The sequence below is a fragment of the Rhinolophus hipposideros genome, assembly GCF_964194185.1.
Source record: "Rhinolophus hipposideros genome assembly, chromosome: 21".
NCBI classification, from domain to species: Eukaryota; Metazoa; Chordata; class Mammalia; order Chiroptera; family Rhinolophidae; genus Rhinolophus; species Rhinolophus hipposideros.
In genome coordinates this window covers 4,302,382-4,324,406 of record NC_138067.1, presented here as the reverse complement: position 1 = coordinate 4,324,406, position 22,025 = coordinate 4,302,382, and the positions used below count along the sequence as shown (strand labels likewise).

Sequence of the window (22,025 nt, the reverse complement as noted above, 5' to 3'; positions counted from 1 at the left end):
GGGGCAGTGAGGTCTGGGTGTTCTCGTCTTTCCAACAGCATTCCTGAATGACTTGGGGAGGGCAGAGGGAGGAAGAAGACGTAACCCTTTCCCCATAGGAGCACAAGTCTTCCACTGAAGTGGAACAGTGTGTTGGGTGGGAGTGGGATGGGTGGGTGGCGGGGCATTCATTTGCATGTCATGTGAGGCAGGAGTGGATTTTAGAGCCTTAAATAAGAAGAGTTTTAAGGGAGCCAGACACTATAGGAGCAGAGTGAGTACCCTTCGATATGTGGAGCCGAGTGGGGATGGGGGGACAGGAGGGGCTGATACCTGCTCGGAGAATAACACACGGCGTTTCCCACTCTGCTGTTTCTGGATGTTTCGGGCTTTCTTTTCTTCCTTCCCAGGTGCTTTAGGGGGTGCCGCGACCTTGGCTTTATGTTTCTGAAAGGGCAGGGAGGGAAGCACCGTGATGCCCTCCGGGGGGCACAGACCACCCTCTGCCCCACAAAGGGGAAGCTCCTTGGTGAGTGGGCTGCACCCTTCCCTCCACCCAGAGCTTTAGATCCCATCTGGCACTCCTGTCCCCTCACTGTCCCTCTGCCTCCGGACATGCCCTGGTGTCCACGTTACCCCGCCCCCAGGTCTGGTTGTCCCTCTTCACTTCAGAATCCATCACTAGCTCCGTATCGCCCTCCATGTAAGAGCCCCAGTCCCCGGCGGATAAAAATTCCTTCTGGTCCCCAAATGGCCTTTCTAGCTGTGACTTCCCTGCCATGGCCTCCAGTCTAGAGCCACAGGAAGGCCACCTTGCCTTCGAGTTCAGCAGGACTTTCCCTCTGTTCCCAGAACCCCTCCTGCCCATCCCACCCCCACCTCGTCCCATCTTCCCGGAACTGTCATCCGCTTTTCTCATTTCCCAGGTGCTCCTTGCAGCCCTCAAGGGCAGAGCACACGTGTCTTGAGTGAAGTTCCTTGTGCACACGCCTGGCTGTCCACTCCCACTGGGCAGGCAGGAAGGACGGACGGGTGCATTAGGGAGCACCAGGGTCCAACAACGGGGGCCTGCAGAAGGGCATCCAGGCCAACCCGTAAGCCGTAAGGCGTGGGGTGGGTGCTAAAGCATCACGGGGAAAGCCTCATTGACTGGGTCTCCTCTCAGGGTGTGCCACTCATGGTTGTGGGAGATGGTGGCTGAGACTAGCCTCTGGGTCAGACAGCTTGCTCAGTGGCTGAGCAGCCTTGGGCAAGCGACTGCTCTCTCTGGCTTAGTTTCCTTGTCTGATGATGGGGATAATAGGCTCCACCTCCTAGGGTGATTGTAGAGAGATGAATTACCACGCGGAAGCACCAAGCCTTCCACTTACGTTCGTGATATTACATGGGCAGAGGAGTGTTCTGATAAGCCGGTTGGGTGTGTGGAAGGAAGCTGTTCCCGGGCATGCTCACAGCCATCTGCGGAGGGAGTGCCGGTTAACCCCGGGGTTTGTTTGGCTTAGTAGGGAGAGGAGCGTACAAGTGGGGGCCAGGGCTGAATTTTCAGGTTGAGAGGAGAGCAGCTCAGGCCAGTTCCTCCAGAGGGAGGTCTCTTCACACCTTCCCCCACAGCCCTCGGCCTCTCCTCACAAGTCATTGGAGTAGATCCCCACCCCCATTTTTGGGATAGCTGAGTGAAACTGGTGTGACAGTGCCATAGACCAGAGGATACTGCAATAGCCCCTGAGTCAGAGGCCCCTATAGCCACGATTTTGGATCTTCGGGGTCTTTTTTGATGCCAAATGGGTCACAGCCCTCTGGGTACCACCGTAGGCTGTGCTGAAATGAGGGCAAACCCGGACTGCCAGGCCTGCTCCAGGACATGGGAGAGGAGGCTGCAGAGAGCGCCCCCTCCCAGCATCCTCACTAAAGGGTCCCCCTGCCTCTTGTGCTGTTGGAGACCTGCCAAGGAAGCATCACCCTCTTTCTCAGTTGCTTCTTACAAAATCCAAATGCTTCTGGGAAGAGTAATGACGCTTGAAGATTTAATTATGTTTCCAATTTAAATTTGTTGCCTCCCTGTGTCCAAAATTATTTACAATAAAAGCCACATATAATGTAAAGCTGTGAAAACGTTATTAGAATAGAATCTTAGTGAGAAGAAATGGGACCCAACATATTAATCATAGAGGTGAATATGATTGATAGTAAATTGAGTTCTATCAATGGGGGGGTGAGGGGGCGCAGGAGACGGGAGGCAGGCCATCAGCACATTGCTAGCACCTTAGTGTGAAGTGTGCTTGTCCTAAGAGTGGCCCTCCCCTCTGTCTGACTACAGGTGACGTGTAAGCACATAAACTGAAGGGGAGTCTCCGGAAAGGCAGGAAGTGCTGACTGGATACAGCAGAGACCATGCAGGTGGTGATGGGGAGGTGGCCTGACAAAGGCCGTGAGCTTGGGAACTGGATCAACCTGAGTCTGAGTCCTGGCTCAGCCTGAATGAAATCTGTGAGCTCAGCAAATTACCCTCTTCCGTTTAGTGTCCTCATCCTTCAGCTGGGGAGTAAGAATGGCGCCTACCTTGTAGCCTTGCTGGGAGCAGCTGAGAGATAACTCATTGTGATGCTGGGCACAGGGCCTGGCACACAGGAAACACTTAAGAAAGTCGGCCTAGTCATTCCTAATGCCACTTTCCACCCATTTTTCTCAGACCAGGGGAGTAAAGATCAGGGGGAGCCCTCTGCAGAAGAGACGACATTCCAAGGAGAGGCTTGATTTCCCCCAGGTGATGGGCCCAAGGGTTACTCAGGGAAACCGAGGTAAAACTGGTTGTCACAGTTCCTGGAAAAAGAGGGTAGGGCGGCGCTAGACTGAATGTTTGGGGCCCTCCTCCCCCAATTCGTATGTTGGAATCCTAACTCTCAATGGGATGGTCTAACCAGGCGGGGCCCTGGAGAGATAATTAGGTCATGGGGATGGAGCCTTCATAAATGAGATTAGTGCCTTTATAAAGGGGACCCCAGAGCGCTTTCCTGTCCCTTCGGCAAAGTGAGGACATAGCGAGAAGACGGCCATCTAGGAACCAGGAAGCGGGCTCCCATCACACAGCAAACCTGCCAGTGGGTCAACCTAAGGCTTCATGGCCTCCCAAACTGTGAGGAATAAACACCTGTTGTTGGCAAGCTGCCAATCTGTGGCGTTCTGTTTTGGCAGCCTGAGCTAAGCCAGGCTGGTTAGAACTGGTTCTGACGCAGGGAAGAAGGAAAAGGTATGTTAGTAGGAGTCCCAGTGGGGTTGTTGGCAAGGGACAATGCATGCCCCTGGACCTTGGAGCCATCGTGAGGACAGAAGTGTCTGGGGATTGAGGGAGGGACCCCATCCTGCCAGCACTGAGACCCCAAAAGCTGCTGCCCCTCAAACCTTCTCAAACACTGACTGACCAGAGAGTCAAAGAGAGTCCCTCTCCTTGACTACAACAGACAGGGTTTTTCCTTACTCTGGGCTCATGACCCTCTTTCTTGGAGCATTTAAATCCTTTTAAAAAACTCACACTTGTACCTTCTTTCCCTGCCCCTTGGACATGTAAATCTCCTAGCCTCTTGCCAGTGTTACAATCTGGGGATGTTTTTTCTCCCTGGATTTGAAGTGTATTCATCAAGAAAGATGGTGCCCCTCCTCCCTGTCTGTGTGGGAGGGTAGGAGCCTCACTGCGTAAGTGACAATTAGCGGACGGACGCAGCCAGCCTAATTAGTGGACAGCCTGCCCCACTTCCTCCAGTGCTTTCCTACCCGTTCACCCCAGGGCCCAAGAACTCCGCCTTTTTCTCTCTGGAGTCCAGTGCAATCTCTCCCCTCGTGCAACAGCCTTGAACAAAGCCTGCTTGGCCAGGTTTCTTTGACAGGACACACCTGGACAGCTTCCTTCTGCTTCCTCTGCCTCCGCTCCATCCATTCCAGCACGCGTGTGAGGTCGGACATCCGCCTCTCATCAGCCGTCTTCCACATGGACTTCCTCTCTGTGGGCATTACATTCTTTGGGTCCTCTGAGTTGTCTGACATCGTGGCGGCAGGGGGGTGGTGGCGCCCTGGGGAAGAAGGTGGCAGGCTCTCACTTGGTTGAGCCCTCTGTCTCTGGCCCGGGTGACTTAGATGGTAGCGTGTGGCCCCTGGCTGTGAACATCAAGGGCAGTCAGGCCAGCAGCTGGGATACTGGTCCTAAAAGGTGGGGAGGCGTAGTGGGTGATTGTGAGGTCACTCTCAGGCTGCCCCATGGGGTCAGAGTGGAGCAGACACTGGCTTCCCCTCACAGCCACTTGCCCCTTTAAGCACTGTCCCCCTGGACTCAGCCAAAGCCTCCTTCCTGGTCTCTCCATGTCCACTTCCATAAAGCTCTTATTGAAACAAAGGTCAGCCTACATCGTTCCCTTTCTCAGAAACCCTCCCTCAGTGGCTCCCTGTAGCCTATAAAAAAATAATAAATTCCTCAGTCTGGTATGTGGGCTTTCATTCGTAATTAGAATGAAGTTTTTTTATAGCTTCAATTACTTTTATATTCATTGACTAGCTAGTTATCAGATGCCTACTATGTGCCAGGCATGGTGCTGGGGATACAATGCAAGAGAAAAACATAGTCAAACCTCCTAAAACATATGGGCTGGTGGGAAAGACAAAATAGCAGTCCGATAATGACTCTATGAATCCATAACGGCAAACGCAGAGGAGTGCACTGAAGGGAAGGAATGCAATTCTATGAAAGCCTGTGACAAAAGAACTAGACTTGGGTGAGGTGGGGGGTGGGTCACACAAGTGAAAGAGTTGGGAGGCCTCGACAGGGCTCCGGACCAGAGGGACAAGCACGTACAAAGGCCCTGTGGCAGGACGGAAGCACGCATACTTGGGGAACAACGGAAGGCCAGGGAGGCTGTGAGAAGTGAAGCTGGAGAGGTAGGCAGCGGCCAGAGCGGACATGACCTTGGAGTCACCTGTTGGCTCAGACTGGGAAGGAAAGGGAAGCAAAGGGAAAACGATAATGGGATTCAAACAGAGGGGAGGAAGTGACATGATCAGACTTCCTGGTTTGTTTTAGTAAACTTTTATCGAAGGAAACTATGTAGTATACAGAAATGTGTCAGAATCACAAATGAAGACATGTGTGTAAACAGTACCCCCAAATTGTCCTTTCTGGGCTCTGCTGGTCACTGCCTCCCTCTAAGGGTAAACACTATCCTAACCTCCCATTTGATACATTTGGATTTTTTGTTTGCTTGAGTTTTACTCAAGCAAAAATGGAATTATACACACATCACCTGTGTGTATAAATTAAATGGAATTATGCACACATCGTCTTTTATATCTGGCTTTATTCATTTTACAATATATTTGCAGAACTTTAGCAATGAATTCTTTTAGTTTGTGTACGTGGAAATGCCTTTACTTCTCCTTAATTCTGAAGGAAGATTAGCTGGGTAATAGAATTCTTGGTGAACACTTTTTCCAGCACTTTGAATATGTCATGTCACCGCCTTCTGGCCTCCATTGCTTTATGTGGCAGATCAGCTGTGAATCGTGTTGCTGTGAACAGCTTCCACACAGGCAGTCAACCTGTGTGACTGCCAAGGAAGAGTCAAGACTGCAAGACCACTGAGGTGTCCAGCTGTCAGAGCTGGGAATGCTCCTGGAGACTCCCAGTGCTCGCTCATTTCACAGATGGGGAGGAGACCAAAGCCCACAGAGCCCAAAACACCTGCCAAGGTCCACGGGAAACCGTGGGGGACCCAGAAATTCCATGAATAACGATGAGGCCTGGAATCTAGACTTCCCCCTAAGACTTTTCACATCTGTTGCATTACATTAGGGGTCTCAAGTTCAAGGGCGAGGCAGGTACCATAAAGGAGGGGGCTGGTTGGGTGTAAGGCAGAACCGGCGTGTGGAGCGAGCTGGCGAGGGGCATTCAGCTTCAGCCATTATGGCCATGTGCGAAGGTCAGCCCTGGGTGGCCAGATCTTTTGTTTTTAAGAAAAGCCACAAATCCAGATGTTTAGGTGAGATTAGCTGGAAACAAATTTAAAAAGAAATGTGATTGGACAAAGCCCACGTGGCCCCACTCAGGCCTGAGGACGCCCATGCAGGCCTTCACCGCAGCTGGGCCGTCCCTCAGACCAAATGACAGAAGACCGGCTGAGGCAGAAAGAGGGGAGGCGACCTGCTCAAGTCCGCGAGGCTGGGAGTAAGTACAGCCAGGGCTGGAACCCAGCTCTCCTGACTCTCAGCCATGACAGCACCGTGGGGTTTCAAGAGAGAAGAGTCTGAGAAACGGGGCTCAAGCAGCAGCTGCCTGCCTATCAAGGATGAGAAAGGTTTGAACATACCTCCGCGCGTCCCAGCTCAGGCTGCGGGATACGTGAGGCAAAATCCCCAGGGGATTTTCCACTTGGTGAGGCATGCTTCCTATAGAGATGGGCAACCTGCCTTTTTTACTTTGTCCTCCTTTCTGGCATTGTAATACCCAGTATCACTACAATTCTCAGGGGCCATTTAAAATATATATAATCTTATTAGCGAGAACTGCTTCCCTGCGGCGGGTCCGAGAACAGCCATCGGTCCCCAGTCTCAGCAGGCAGGGCGTCCGATGTGGGTGATTCGGACTCTCAGAGCGCTACGTCTGCCCTAGTTTTCCAGGACACTCCGAGCAAATGTCTCAATTAGGCCAGAGGATGGATGTGCTGTGGACGGGCTGCGATTTACATATTCAGAGCCCTGCCATCTCCTTCGTCCTCCAAATGTCCTTCCTTTGCTCATCGTGCCCCAAGGAGGAGACTGGCTTCCTGGGACACAGGCCTGGAGCTGGAGGCTGTACGGGTGATGGAAAACACTGCAGAGCAGCATGGAGCTGGGCGGCTGGGTGACGAGGGCGCCAGAGGGCTGGACCAGGCCCCTGGCTTTGTATCCTCGTTGGCTGTGGCTGCGTGACCTTGGCCTTGCTCTGCCTCTAGTCTTGCTTTTCAACTTGTCAGTGAAAAGGACTCCAGAGGGGTTGCAAACTGGGCCGAGTGATATTTGGCCCACAGATGTATTTTATTCAGCCTGCAAAGTGTTTCAGAAAGCAGGGTATTTCATTTAAGAAAACAAATCAGAGTTCAGATCTGTTTAATAAATAAATCATCGGGTGTGACTGGGCTAGACTTCCCCCTTGAGACAGAGGTGTATGTGCCATCTGTCGCCAGGGCCCCACCCTGGCCCCCTTCACTCACCTGTCACCTGCTTGTTCCCAGAAGACATTTGAGTTCGTAATCTTCGGACTAGGCAATAATTCCAACCACTTTACAAAGGTATAAGGACAGAGTTACTGCCTCCTCTCTTTGACCTGGAGAGGTTCTTATGCCATTTTGCAGGTTTGGAGGCAACGGTTCAGACGTGTGGTCTCCCAGGCACTCGTGTTTGTGTCCCGTGCCGTGGGCTGCACTCACATCCATCTGACCCCAAGCCCACCCTCCTCCCAGGCCCTGACGGAGGTTGGCTCTGTCCAGGTCTTGCAGTAAATAAAGCCCTGACCCGTAGGGGCTCCGCCAGTTGGGGGAAAGAAGGGAAGGGCTGAGGGGTTGGGAAGGAGTGGGAAGTTCTCTGACACACTGTGGTAGCAGGAGACCTGTATGACGAGGGATTTACAGAGAGGCTGGGCAGAGCAGTGGGCAGGGTGCAGCGGTGGGTGTCAGAGTGACTGACTGGGCCCATGCCCTTCTCTGTGGTTTCCTGATGCCTGACCACAGAGACGCTGATTCTCCATAGACCTCAGGTTCTTCACCTGTAAATGACTCTTATATCAACCCTGCTTCATTCACGGAGGTGTTGGGAGGGGATCACGAGACAACCAAGGCCTTTGTGAAGTTGCAGAAACTTGGGGTACGTGGGAATGCACCAGCTGTGAGTCCTTGGGCAGGTTACTTAACCTCTCTGGTATAACTTTTCTCTTCTGTAAAATAAAACCAGTAATTGTTCTTACTCTAAGTAATTGTGAACATTTAAAGAGCTATCTGGATAAAATGCCAGGCACACAGTAGGTGCTTAATAAATGGTAGCCATGGGTACACATCATGGACAAACACATGGGCCTGTGTAGGAATGCTGCTCTCCCAGAATGAGGGCCCTGGGAGGGCCAGACCGGGGGCCCAAGGCAGGGGGACAGCACAGAAATGAACTTAGCCAGTCCAGGCCAATGGCCGGACGTGACAATCAGTGAGGAGGAGCTTTGGGGTTTAGTTTCGGCTCTTGGAGGGCTTGTCCTACTGCCCAGAAGGACGGCTCAGGGCCATCTGCTCCACTCCCCGCTTCCCAGGAAAAGCCCAGCCTGGAGGCCTGGCCCAGTGGGTGGACAGGGGATGGCTTAGAAGCTGGGCGACTCGATCTGATGGGGCCAGTTTGGGGCTGGCCACGATAAGCTCATCCTGCTCCCTCCCCATGAATGTCGGGTACCAAGTTCCAGCCTCCCTCTGCTGTCCCAGCCCAATCATTAGCGTGGTAATTGGAAGAGAAACGCCCCCTCCCAGGGGAGTGGCAGGACCCTGTGGGCTGCAGGAAGGAGGGGACAGGCACCACACCAACAGGCCCCCTCTGTCCGCTAGAGCCCACCTCGGTCAGCTCCCCCTACCTTCTCACGGCTGCACTTACTTCCCCTCCTCCCTTTGCTCCCCCCTCTAAGCATCACTGGAGCCCACCAGCACTCAGCAGCACTCAGGCCCTGCATCGGACACGGACACGACACTTCCCACGTCCCCATGTCTGTGGCAGGGCCTCTCACGGGGGAGGTTTCTGCCCCAGCAGCAGACATTTAGCAATGACTGGAGACAGTTGTGGTGGTGACCACTGGGGGTGGGGTGCTGCCAATCCCCCTACAGGGCCCAGGGCAGCCGTCCTCCGCCCCCCGCCTACTCCACTCCCATGAACTATCCAGCCCCAACAGTGCTGAAGCTGGGAAGCCCTGTCCCATTGGAGAACACAGACATGTGGCCAAATGGTTACAATTAAATGGTAAGGCTGTCATACAAGTAGGGCCCGGATGACGTGGAGCTCCAGAGGTGGGGGGAAATGACCGAATCAGAGAGAAGCAAGGGAAGTCCCCATCTGGGCACGTGACAGTACTGCTGTCTCAGCTGTGCCTCAGGTAAGGGAGCTCCTGTATTCAAATGGCTCGTCCAGCGTGCAGGTGCTCTTCCAATTTCAGGCCCCACCTGTCCTGGTAGTTCCACTTGGACGCCTGGACCCAGCGACGCCTGAAGGCTCATCTCTGGTCACGTGGCACCTGTGGGTGTCTTTATACTTCACGCTTGTTTCAGTTACTTCTAACATAACGATAGCATCACAGAACACCAGCACACTCACAGAGCTTGTGTGGACTTCTCCGCTCGCCCCTGAACACTTGGTGGCTCCCCAGCTGATAGCGGCCTTCTTTTCCCCCTCCTGGGGCTGGTGGCTTCCACCAGTCACTGCAGCTGCCACTCCTGCGGCATCAAAATATCCTAGCATCATTTGCGTGACTGAAGTGGGCCATCAGCCCGGACTGGGGGAGCCACAATCAGATGTGGTTCGTGGAACAGCTGCCCGTGCAGGGCTGACAGTTAATTAAAAGGTCCGGGCACTCAGTGACTAACTAATCACAGCATGGTGGCAGTGGGTGATGACACGGGGACTTCTCTGCTGGAGTCAGCTGAGAAACTCCAAATGGGAGCCTTCCAGCAGCGGGGGTGGCAGGCGGCGTGGGTGGCCACGGCGTGGCTGTCCCAAGCAGTCTGCGGGGCTGACTGATTCCCAGCTGTCTCTCCTGTTTGAGGCTTCCAGGAGAAAGAGTGAAAGGGGACCCGGGTGGGAGGGTGAAGACATGGGCATCCCTGTGGGGCCGGAGAGGACGGCTGTCAGGGTTTGGGAACCACTGAGGCAGAGGGTCTGAGGGGACGTTGACCCCAGGGACTGAGCAGAGTCCTGGGGTACCTCGGTGGAACGAGATGACACACCCGTCTTCATCTCAGGGCAGTGTGGCACAATGATCAAGTGCATGATAGAGCCAGCGCGCCGTCAGCCACGGCTCTGCCCGTGTTACCACAGACATGATTTGTAACCTCTCTGCCTCAGTTTCCTTACCTGGATTAAGAGCAGTCTGGGACTGATAACCATCCCTACGTCCTGGGGTTGTAGCCAGGATTCATCCATGTAAAAGTTTTCTAACACAATAAGCAGGTGACAAATACCAACCGACACACTATCAGCTTACGAAGCAGAGGGCTACTTCCTCACAGGGAAGAAATGAAGGGCCACATAGGTGAAGAGTGACTTTGGCCTCAATTTACCAGGCACTCCCCCCCATCTCCCCAGGAGCAGGCTGGGGGCCCTGAAAGCCTTGAGGCAGAGAGAGCTGGCGTGTCACTAAAAGCCAGGCTGGAACCGCTTCACCCACTCTGCATTGAAGAGGTGCCGCAGGGTCTGCCTTGCCATGGGGTCCCCGGGGCTGGGGCCCCTGGACCTGTACCTCTGCTGAGCTGTGGCCTTTACCACCTCTGCTCCGCTCCTCGCCCAGTTCCCTGTCTGGCTCTGATTCGGGTCCCACCCATCAGGGTGACCCCGCATGGCTGTGAGTAGCTGTGACTTCCACACCTTTCATATTGGCCCCAGATTACCCAACAGGAAAAGCTCCTGCTTCCTCACCTGGCTTCCCATGTTCCCCATGGCATGCTGCAGCTTATCGCTCGGGGTCTATCCCCAGCCCCCACCCCTGGTTGCTGCCTGGGGTCCCCGAAGCTGCTGCACCCCTGGCTGACTCTGCTCCCGCCCTCTGGGTGCTTTCTGCCCCCTCGTCCTTCACCTCTGGAAGCAGAGATCTGTCCTACCTTCCAGCAGGGCTCCTCCACGCCGCTGTCTCTCCCTCCTGGGGCTCTGATCCCAGCAGGCCCGGGGTGGCTTGGACAGTTCCAGCTCACGGTGGTCCTGGGGGAGAGGGCCTTGTTGAGAGGCTGTTGCTGGAGCTGAGACCTAAGGGATGGACAAGAGACGTGAGCCTTGTGACTCTCGGGGGAGGGAAGGGTGACTGCAGAGGTGCTGAGAGGGGAGCGGCGGGGGGGCCTGGAGTGAGGGGAGAGTAACAGGAGACAGAGAGGAAGGGCCTCAGTGGCTCGTAGGTGGGGTCAGCTCTCACGGGGTGAGGTGCAGACCTCACCTGCCTCAGGGCCAGCTGTGCTGCTCCCGCGCGGCCATCACCCAGGTGGGCAGGTGGCTCTGTGCGCAGGGGTGAGTCTGGGAGCCAGCGGGCGTGCGCCAGCCAGGGGGAGGGGTCTTCCAGGGCCTGTCCTCTGAGCCTCCGAAGATGAGACCCCATCAACCCCCCAAAGGGCGTGGCTTCCTTAGCCACTCAAGGAATATTCATGCGCGAGGGAGTAGGTGGGAACCAGGGCTGATAAAAGAAATGGGTCAGCAGTACTGTTTGCTTGTCAGGAATCGAGCTGCGCCAAGCTACGGGGTGTGAAGGAGGGCGAAGGAAGGGGTGGTGAGAGGCTCTCATCCTTGGCTGGGCTGTGCGGGGCTCAGGGTGGGGACGGCGCTGCCCGAGGAGGGGCGGCCCTGGCGTCGGCGGGGCTTCTCTGAGGCCCGGGTCTCGCCTGCTATCCTGACCCTGACCAGCAGATGGCGGGGGTGCTACAGCACAGTCAGGGAGGGGGCCAAGCAGAGAGGGAGAGCCCGGGAGGGGGAGCCCAGAGGCAGAGAGGGAGTATGTTAGTCTGTATGGGCTGCCATAACAAAACACCACCGACTGGGGAGCTAGGACAACATACATTTACTTCTCATAGTTCTGGAGGCTGGCAGTCCAAGGTCAAGGTGCCAACAGGTAGGTTTCATTCTGAGGCCTCTTCTCTCAGCTTGTAGGTGGCCGCTATTTCCCTATGTACTCACATCATGGGAGGGAAGGAGGGAGGGAGACGGGGGCCATATAAGAGAGAGAGCTTCCTTTTCATATGAGGCCACCAGTCTGTCAGACTAGGACCCCACCTTTATGATCTCATTTAACCCTAATACCTCCTAAAGACCCTATCTCCAAATACAGTTGTATTGCGGGTTAGGGTTGCAACATATGAATTTTAGGGGGGCACAGTTCAGTCCATTGCAGAGCGAGAGACAGAGAACACAGTGTGTGTGCGGGGGGCAGTGGGTGGAAGAAAGGGGCAGAGAGGGAGAGACAGAGATGGGGTGGGGAGTGGGGGGCGGAGCTCAGGACTCCTGGTTCTGGGCCAGCTTTGCCACTCACTTTACTGAGACCCTGAGCAGGTCACTTCTCCCTTTGAGCAGCTACCTCCTCACCTCCGAAGGGGACAGTGGTGCAACCCACACCCACTGAAGCAGCGACAAACTTGCAGAGAGCAGCTCTCAAGAGCTTCCCTCATTTTTCCCTCAGTGACAGCAACCCCACGAGATGGGCATTAACTTCGTCTCCAGCTCTCAGATGAGGAGACTGAGAGTCAGCGAAGTTCAGTGCCCAAGGTCACATAGCTGGGACACAAACCCAGGTCTCCTGACTGTGTGGTCTGATCAGTAGGTGAGCGCTCTGAGAGAGGTAGAAGATACCTACAGACATGAAGGAAACTCAGAACTCTGGCACAGCCGAGGTGGGCAAGGCAGAATCCCTCTTAGAGTCTTTTCTGGAGCCCCCAGAGAACCCCCAAGGAAGGGTGAGTTTGGGGGAGGGCTCATGCAGGGATCACAGGGGCTTACAGCCTGGAAGCTGGCCCAGAAACCTGGGAACCCAGAACGGCACTCCGGACACAAGGTCACCAAATAAAGCTGTCCCAGATGGTGGCCTCTGTCTTGCCTTGGTTCCCCGGACAGTTCTTGGAAGCCCATGCAGCTTTTGGCTTCCACTGTGTGGCATGTGCAGGGACAGAGAGGAGAACGGGCTCCTTTCCTCTCAGAGACACATGAGGGAGGCCTAAATCTAATAAATTAATCTAGACTCCTGGAAACAAGATTAAATTTTCAAATAAAGGCTGCCTCTGACAGCTAAGGCATAAATCTTTTATTTAAAATAGAGACTAAAGCCATTCAAATGCAATCAGAGATGACAGATGCAGATAGAAACGCCCTCTGATAGAACAGACACAGTATGGATTTGTTCTCTCCTGGTGACATATCACAACGAGTGACCTTAGGGACAGTCTCAGCATCAGCAAACAGTGGGGCCTTTGCATCCATTTCCATGTGGCTTGTTGGCACAAGGTGTGACTTGTCCCGAGACATGCTGAGGCATGTGGAGAGGAGCCAGCCTCGAAGGCCATGGTCCCACTGCCACCACCCCGGCGGCCACACGCAGAGATGGGGATCAGCAGTGTTTGGGGGTATCTGGAGCGTCACCTAAGCAGCCAGAGGAGGAAAGAATGGGGGCTGCTGAGAGCAGGTGGGAGATGGTGGAGGCAAGAGGAGAAGGTGGGGAAGGGCAGTGAGGCATTTCCTGGAGCTGCCAGAGCAGAGGGTGAAGCTCTGTAGGACAGTCTTCTGCCTCGGCTGCGTATGGGTGGGCATTTCTGAGTGCCAGGCACGGTGCCTCCCCGGCACGGGCTCGTTCAATCCCCACATCAAACCCTTTTACAGCGGCCCTGAGCTCGGTTCTAGCCAACCGAATGTGAGCAGAAGTGCAGTGCGCCACTTCCAGACTCGGCTTGTAATCATTTCCTTGGATATTCTTTATGACTTTTCCTCTTCTCACTTAGACACAAACACAGGGGCCATGTTGGAAGGTGGCAGAGCCACAAGGAGGAAGGTCCCTGGGTACCAGCATCACTGCTGGAGGCAGCTTCATGACACTCAGGAATCCCTGGAGGGCTTTGCATGATATACCAAGAAACAAATGTCTATGGCATTAAAGCCACTGAGGTTTGAGGGTTGATCTGTTACAGTTGTTTTCTTAACAGTGAATTTTTATGAATTTCAGATAACTTTTTAATTCATAGATTCATCTGTGCTTTACACAAACTCTGGGGGGCAGTCTGGGACAGGCATTCTACAGATGGCAATGCTTGTCCCAGCTTAAGTACTTGGTGGGAGGCTAGACCACGTTTCCAAAAAGAGCTCCGTGATGCAGGTGTGAAGAGAAGACGACACGTGTCCGTCCTTGGCCGGCCGCTTCCTGTGGGTCCCGGCATTTCTGCCCAGGTTCCCACCCCGCCCCCACCCCTTTCACTCCCGGCGCAGCGGCTCTGCCTCTGTCCACGGTCCTGAATCCAGTGCGTTAGCGCAACGAGCCTGGACTTGCGTATTGGACCCACCTGGGTTTTACTTCTAAGGGTGTGTTCCCTCGGAAAGTCTTCTAACCTCTCCAAATGGTAATTTTCTCATCTGTAAACTGGGCAAAGTACGCTTCCCTCATGAGACGGCTGTGAAGATTAAGTGACGTGGAGAGACGGCCGGTGTAGCGGGTTTTTCCACATCCTCTCTCCCTGGTGACAACAGATACTGAACCCCCCTCCCAAGAGTAGCAGGTGAACGATGACAGTTTTATGCTTATGTGCAATAGTGACTTCGCGGCCAGACCTATCGTGCGCTGAGGTTTGAGGGAACTAAGAGAAAACAGAGACCAAACGGAGTCTAGAGGTTGCCCCCCGTGATTCTAGCCGCGAGGGGCTAAGGGGTTACAGAAGACTTTGACTTTAAGAGAAATTTGAAGCTCGGTGTAAGTATGTTTCTTTGGTCCCACCAGCTTCTGCATTTGTAAATGGTGGGCAGGGGGTGACCCCTCAGTGGTTCCCAACCCCAACACACAAGGACACCTTTCAGTATTCTCACCACTCGTCTGTCCCCACCTTTGTCAAGGTCTTGTCAATGAAACACACTGCACTTATTAAGAAATAACAAATTAATTTCCCTACTTTTATTAATAAAAGACATTTAGAAGTGATTGTGCAATAAAAACAGTATTAAGCTTCCCAGTTTAATGAGGTGGCTGATGCTTTAGCCTGTGTGCCCTCATTATCGGCTAATGTGTGGATTCCCTTAGGTTTTCTGAATTTTTGCCAAGAATTCACAGAACCCACTGCTACTTCTGTGAACCCAGAGCAGGAGTGTTTGCCTTCAGTGGCATCTCGGGAACCTGGCAGCTCAGACCTGATTCTCATGTACCAAGAAGGGTGGAGCAGAGTCGGCACAGGGGAGAAAGGAGAAGCAGCATGTACCTCGGGGATTGGAATCACAAAGGCTCCCCCAGTGTTTGGTTTAACCCACACCTCGGAGGTGGAATTCATGATCCCCACACTCCCTTCCTGAATGTAGCAAGAGGCCCTGTGTGTGTGTGTGTGTGTGTGTGTGTGTGTGTGAGTACGTGTATTAATGAAAAGTATACCTGACAAGGGAAAGTCAGTTGGCCCCCTTTCTGTCACCATGCTCTGTCCCTGTTGTACATGACGTGGGAAGCTAATTTGAAATCAGAAGGGTGCTCGGTGGGCATAAAACTAGAGTTAGAGAGTTCATTGGACAGTTCTAATGACATTGTCTTCAGACTGTAATGGCTGTTGGGATGTAACTTCCCAGAGGTTTTATTCAGGCCCTTTCAGTAATGGAGACCCCACTCTGTTCCAGACAATGTGGGAAGCCATCCACTAACGCTTGACCTGAGATGCTCAAGAGGCACTTCTTACCTGCTTTGGGGTTCAGTGAGAGTTGAATCTGTCCTTAGTGTGATGGGCACCTTGGGCTGGCCCTCTAGCATTGGCACAGGGAACACCAAGCCCCTCCTCACGCTGCTGGCCTCCATTTGTAATGCCTAATTGGTTGGTGTCAGCCTCAGTGATGCCACCCTTAGTTGGGATGACGGCCAGTCTGGATTTGTACTTATCATATGTCATTATGAGGCCAAAGCCCATTCTCTTGACTGCAACCCTCTACTGCCTCTCTAAGATGGCTTGCCCTTGAACTCCACAGCCATAGCTCCTAGCCCACTTTGTCCAGAAAGTCAAGCCAGAGAGCCCAGGGAGCTGGAGCAGGAGGAGCCACACCCCCAGGGGGGGCTGACCCTGACCCCAGCTCTGCAGGACTCTGGACCTGGAGGATTAACTCTCCTTGGAAGTCTCAAGGCTCAGCCTCTCCCTGGTTTATGAGATGAGTAGGCAAAGGGCATGTCTGACCATTTCAGATACTTGTCCCTGCTTGTCACAGTAGCCACTACAGACAAACGAACTTTATAAATGTGTTCCCAACTACCAGAAAAACATAGCAGCCTCTGCCAAGGAACAGACAGGTGGTTTCTGTAAGGCTGGACCTCATCTTTCCTGCAGCCTCATGGCTGCCACAGTCCATATGCTAAGCAGAGACCTGGGAAGAACTCCCCTCCCCGGGGCCCAGGACTGAGGCTCCCCCAGGAGTGTAGAAGCTGACGGAGCCACGAGGTCTGTGATCTACGGCCATTTAACTTTAAATTTGCTCCCAACACTCCACTCTCCTCCCCCACTCTGTACCAGCACCACCCCTGGTCTTCTGGGCAATTTGCTGACCCCTCCACCCCATGCTGCTGCCTCCAGAACAGGCACCTGTCTGCCTCCTCTGGGGAGCAAGGCCCCCACGTCCTGCCAAGCCCATCACCACCCTGTGAGTCCCTCCTCTTGGGATGAATATTCCCACATTGGTGTGCAGGTCACTTTGTGTCTTGTGTTGCATTGTTCCGTCTTTTGTTGTGGTACCTTTACTTCCAGTCTTGGGCTCTGCTGATTTGCAGGTTTCCTTCTTCTTCTTTTTGTTCTTGTTCTTCTTCTTTTTTAAAAAAAATAAAGAAGAAATGAGGTGCCTCTGCTTGTATCCTCATCTTTTTGCACTGCTGGACACATTTCTGGTCTCTACTCAAGCGATCTGCTAAGGTGAGAAGGTCAGTTTACCTGAGTGGGAGTCCGTCCACATCACCCCGAAGTGAAGGTGCCGGCACAGAGAACAGAACCCTCCCGCCTCTCCCCATCACTCACTAAGCTCCAGCCACTTGGCCTTGGTTCTGGCCCCCAGGTGTGCCGAGCTGGGTGCTGCTCAGGGCCTTTGCACCCACCACTCCCTCTGACCAGTGCTCGCTCCCTGCTGCCTGCAGACTGGCTTCTTCCGTTTGGGTCTCAGCTCAGCCTCCCCGACGTCTCCATCTTGCTCCGGACCCCACAGGGCCTCCCTATTGGAATGTATTTTCCTGCTGTATCTTCCTCGCTGCACTTATCAATTTTGGAAATCATCTTTTTTTATGCTTATTAGTTTCACTTGATTATCTTCATCCTCTGCTAGGACACAAGCTCCACATGAGCTGGGATCTTGCCCATCACGCTGGCTGCTGTATCCTCATGCCTAGAAGAGCACGGCACCCTGGAAGCACTTCCCATTTGCTGAATGGACAACGGCTGGTGTCATACACAGTGCTCACATTGCATGTCCATTCTTCCCGTCTTGGGAGTCTCCACCCCGGCGCCTGGTGTCCTGCGTGCAACATGGAATCCATGGGAATGAACCGAATGAAAGGGCCCCTCGTACACTAGATTATCTGGCTTTTAAGGGGACAGACCAAGTCTTACGTTTCTCTGAGTCGCCAGCATCTTGAGGAGCAGCTGCTCAAAGCACCTGCTGAATTGACCAGAATCCTTTGAAAGCATTGTGTTGACAGCTTTGGTAATTAAAGAAGAAGGGTCTGTCTGGTCCTTTGAATGTGACGTGCAGGGAAAGCTGACGCCTGAGTTCTCATTCTCAGTTGTAGGGTCTGGGTCATACGAGTGCAAAGGCCACACCTCACACAGCAAATGTGTTGATGGAAAACGGGAGAATCTGCCTAAGACGCAGCGTGTCAGAGGAGCGCACAATATCCTTCTGACAGTTGAAAATTGCAAATTTGAGAGGTTCCTTCTCACCTGCCAGCTGTCCAGGCCTCCCCTGAGCAGATGGATCCCAAGCCTTGCCCTCCCAGGCTGGATTTCCCACTGCCCCAGAGCCAGCCACTGGTATCTCCACGACCCACTGCGGGCAGAGTATCTCAGGTGTTTCAGTGTTTTACCAGGAGTCTCTCCGTTACAAGTGATTTTAAAAAGGACATATATTGGCTCCAGCGTTGAAAACATGTGTGATAGAAGTTGCTTCAGGCATGGCTGGATCCAGGGGACTCTGTTCATCTCTGCTTAGTTTATTCTTCATAGGGGTTCTTCCCAGGGGGCAGGTGTTGGGCAAGGTGGCCCCTGGACACCACAGAATCATCCGTTCAGTTTAACTGTCCAAGTATTCTACTCACTCTATTCTCGCCACTCACTTTTTTCTGTTCCTTAAATAAATGGGCAGACTCCTGCCTTAGGATAGTTGCATGATTTTAAGTTCTACCCCGTCCCCTGCAAAGCTGAATTCTCACTCCCTGGCCTCCTACAAGGCTTTACTCAAGTTTACCTTCTCAGAGAGTCAGACCCTGGCCACCCGATTTAAAATCAGAAGCAGTCTCCCCAGCATTCCCAGTCCTTCTCACTCTGTGCACTCCCCCAGCCCATAGCAATGACTGCCTCTAACATACTCTCTGTGATACTTATTCATTCGTCTCTGTTGCCCCATGGCCCACCAGAATGTCTCCTTTGTCCTAAGAATCCAGCAGAGTCCTGTCACATAGTAGTTGCTCAATTTGTTAGAAGATCGAATGAAGCAGAAAGAAATTAATTCAACATCCAGACCTTGGCAATAGAGCAGTGAACAAAACAAACAAAAAAGCCCTGCCCCTTGGCACTTTGCTTTCTGGTGGGGAAGGCAGATGTGAAATGAGCTTCTTAAGAAGCACAAGGCAGAGTTTCAGGTGACGAGTGCTGGGCAGACAAACAGCAGATGCCCACGGTCAAGGTGAGACCAAGTTTCTGCCATCTGCTGAGAACCTAACAAGGAAGGAGCCCATTGTTGCTTCTTTTGCTGTTTTAATTTTACTCTTTTAGAAACGGAGCGAGGACAAGTGTGCTGCTAATAGCAGTAATAAAGCTTCTTCCAGATTTGTTTACAGGTTGTGTTTGCTTTTATTTTCATTCTTTTCTTGCTTCAGGAGCAATGTGGGCAGCCCCCTGCCAGCACACATTCCCCTGACATTTCCCACTCACATAATGTAAATATAGAACTCTGCTGACTGGCTGGGCACTGCCAGCGTCTGGGGGCCCCTTGGAGCCAGCAGCTGCGTGGAGGACAGGCCACGCGAACCAGTAAGCGGGTATTGACTGGCACTGGCGTTGATGTCCTTTTGTAGCAACACAAGTATTTTATCAAAACCTGCCTGGGGGAATATCCATCTTCATATTGACTTAAAATAGAAGATAGCACAGGGTGGGTGTTCTGGCTTCACAGAACAGACCTCTGCGTACAAATATAGATGTGTAATCAATATTTCATCATCAAATTATGATCTGGCTTTCAATGTTTTGCAAAAAGAACCACAGGATGAATAATGAAGAGCAACGATAATTTTGAAATGAAAATATTTCTTTCCATTTTAATAGGAGCTGGGGGTTCCTGCTGGCCGTCCTGTGTGGGCAGCAAGAAAGGACCCTCTGCTGTAGGGACATGGCACAAGCATCTGCAGACCAGAAGGCTGCCTCAGTGCTGCCATTTGTTTAGAATCGACTCGGACACACGCGGGTCTGCTCACTCATCTGAGCGGCCGGCATTGCTGGGGCCCCATCCAGACCCTCAGTGATCTCCTTCCTCGCTTCTGCACACCCTCCTACCGGCTTCACTATACTTTTGCCTCCAGTGGTCAGCAGGTGCCACTCTGGGGCTCCCGGAAGCACTCTAACTGCAAGGGCAGAGCTGGAAGGGCCGGGGGTTTATATCCCCCAGGGCGGCCCTGAGCCATGGCCCAGGAGTGGGGTTTGGAAAACTCAGCTCCCCTGCTTTAAGTCCATTCCAGAGTTCCCTGGGGGGTCAGCGGGGAGCTGCTCCACGCTGGCCCCACCCACTTCCTTACCTACGTCACTTTCTCCTTTGAGTTCCCCTGGAGCATTTCCATAATGTAATGTGCACAGGGACACTTGTCTGCAGGTCTGCTCCATTCATGCCACAACTCTACACAGAGTATGTCCTCTGTGCCAGGCACCATGGTGGGAGCTGGGGTAGAGCAGTGAGAGAAGTAGATGCGGTCCACCTCACTGGGTCAAGTGTGCTGCTTTGGGTGGGCTATGAAAGGGGGAAAAGAAACCATATCATGAGCTCCCGTGAATGGGAAGGTAGGGCTCCACCCAGGACTGGCTGATACAGCAAGCATTTATGGGGGTCCAGCCATGGGGCTCTGGGCGGGCCCTCACACTGAGGTTTGAAGGATGAGTGGGTATAAATAGAGGGGGGAAGTGGGGTGCGGAGCACTGCAGGCAGAGAAAAAAGCAGACTGAGAGGCCCTGCAGTGGGACCCAGGCTTGTCTGAGGAAACGGCCCAGACGGCTGGTATGGCCGGATATGGGGTAGAGTGGGGAGCGTGGGAAGAGAGGAGGCAGTGAGGTCGGTGGGGGCCGCACAGGCTACAGCACAGACCTCGTACACTATTGCGAGGGCAGTGGCCGTCACTGATAGGGTTCAGCTGTCGCGTGGAAGCGATGGGAATGGAGGGCGGATGGCCGCCCTGGACTAGTGGGGGGCTGCTGCTGTTCCCAGCAAGAGTGGAGGTGGCTCTGACTGGTGTGGTGACAACAGAGAGGTCCTCGAGAGGCAGAGCTGGCAGCCGAGGGCTCGAGAGGCGGCCCTGGCTGGAGTTGAGGGATACTCTTCCTGCTTACCGAGCATATAAGCCAGGCTCCCAACCAAGGAGGAGGAAATCCAAGGGCCTTGAGGGGGCTCTCGTCACTCTGTGCCGGGGAAGGCTGTGGAGAATCAAGCTTAATGCAGTTAGGAAACACGGTGTGATCAGTCACGCTGGCTGAAATTAAACGCAGTGTCCAAAAGTGCTGCCTAGCATTGCCCACACCAACGGAGACCAAGGTGGGCCACCAGCATAGCTAGAGCAACATGGTTTGAAGCTGGAGAAAGGGATTCTCATTATTTGGGGTGGATGAGAAGGTTGGAGGGGAAAGAATAAGGGAAGTGTTCGGGGCACAGGTTCTAGGAAAACTAACGCTCTCTCCAAAATGGGCTGGAAAGTCATGGAAAGTGCGTGGAATTGGAGCTGGAAGGCCTGTCTTTGAATCGAGTCATGCTGCTCATTGGCTGTGTGGTCCTGGCTGGGTCAACAGCCTCTCTGATTCTTACGTCCCTCATCTATAAGGTGAGGAGGAACAGACTGGGTATAAAATGAAATAATGTTGGTGAAAGTGCTTTGTCAGCTGCAAGGCATTATCAAACGTCAAGATTATCAAGAAAGTGTTTTTAGGCAAAAAATCTAATTAGGTGATAATACTGAATTGATGTTAACTTGGGGTGTTATATATAGGAGAATGTCTTCATACTCAGGAGATACGTGCTGACGTTTTTAGGAGTGAAACGTCAAGATGTCTAAAACATTCAAATAGCTCAGTAAAAACCAAAATTATACAGCAAAGTGAATAATCTGTCTATATATGTACATCTAGCTATCTGTATTTGCAGCCATATACTGAGAGACATAAAGAAAATGTGACCAACAATCCAATTTAAAAATAGGCAGTGGGCCTAAATGGACACTTCTCCAAAGAGGACATACGCATGGCCTACAGACATCTGAAAAGATGCTCAATGTCACTAACCATCAGAGAAATGCAAATAAAACCACAATGAGATACCACCTCACACCTGTCAGAACGGCATCATCAATAAATCAACACACAACAAGTACTGGCGCGGATGTGGAGAAAAGGGAACCCCCGTGCACTGTTGGTGGGATTGCAGATTGGTGCAGCTACTGTGGAAAACAGTATGGAGGTGCCTCAAAAAATTAAGAAATAGGACAACCTTATGACCCTGCAATTCCACTCCTGGGGATTTATCCAAAGAAATCCAAAATGTTAATTCAAAAAAGTATATGCACTGCTATGTTTACTGCAGCACTATTCACAATAGCCAAGATATGGAAACAACCAAAACGCCCATCAATAGATGATTAGATAAAGAAA

The 22,025-nt window shown here is 52.8% G+C and overlaps 1 protein-coding gene across 6 annotated transcripts in view; it reads right to left on the bottom strand.

Annotated features, from left to right (window-relative positions):
* LOC308489605 (uncharacterized protein C16orf78) overlaps positions 1 to 22,025 on the bottom strand; it is a 71,099-nt gene that overhangs the window by 5,469 nt on the left and 43,605 nt on the right. Inside the window, exons 2-5 of one of the 6 annotated variants that reach the window (XM_081030949.1) lie at positions 10,833 to 10,929; positions 9,334 to 9,452; positions 3,868 to 4,043; positions 313 to 426 (exon numbers count right to left, since the gene is read on the bottom strand). In XM_081030949.1, the coding sequence (XP_080887075.1) occupies positions 313 to 426; positions 3,868 to 4,017 (264 nt within the window). In that variant the 5' untranslated portion in view covers positions 4,018 to 4,043; positions 9,334 to 9,452; positions 10,833 to 10,929. Of the gene's footprint in view, positions 1 to 312; positions 427 to 3,867; positions 4,174 to 9,333; positions 9,453 to 10,832; positions 10,975 to 22,025 lie in introns of all 6 variants that reach the window. The other 5 variants (XM_081030945.1, XM_081030946.1, XM_081030947.1 and 2 more) reach the window with 5 other exon arrangements.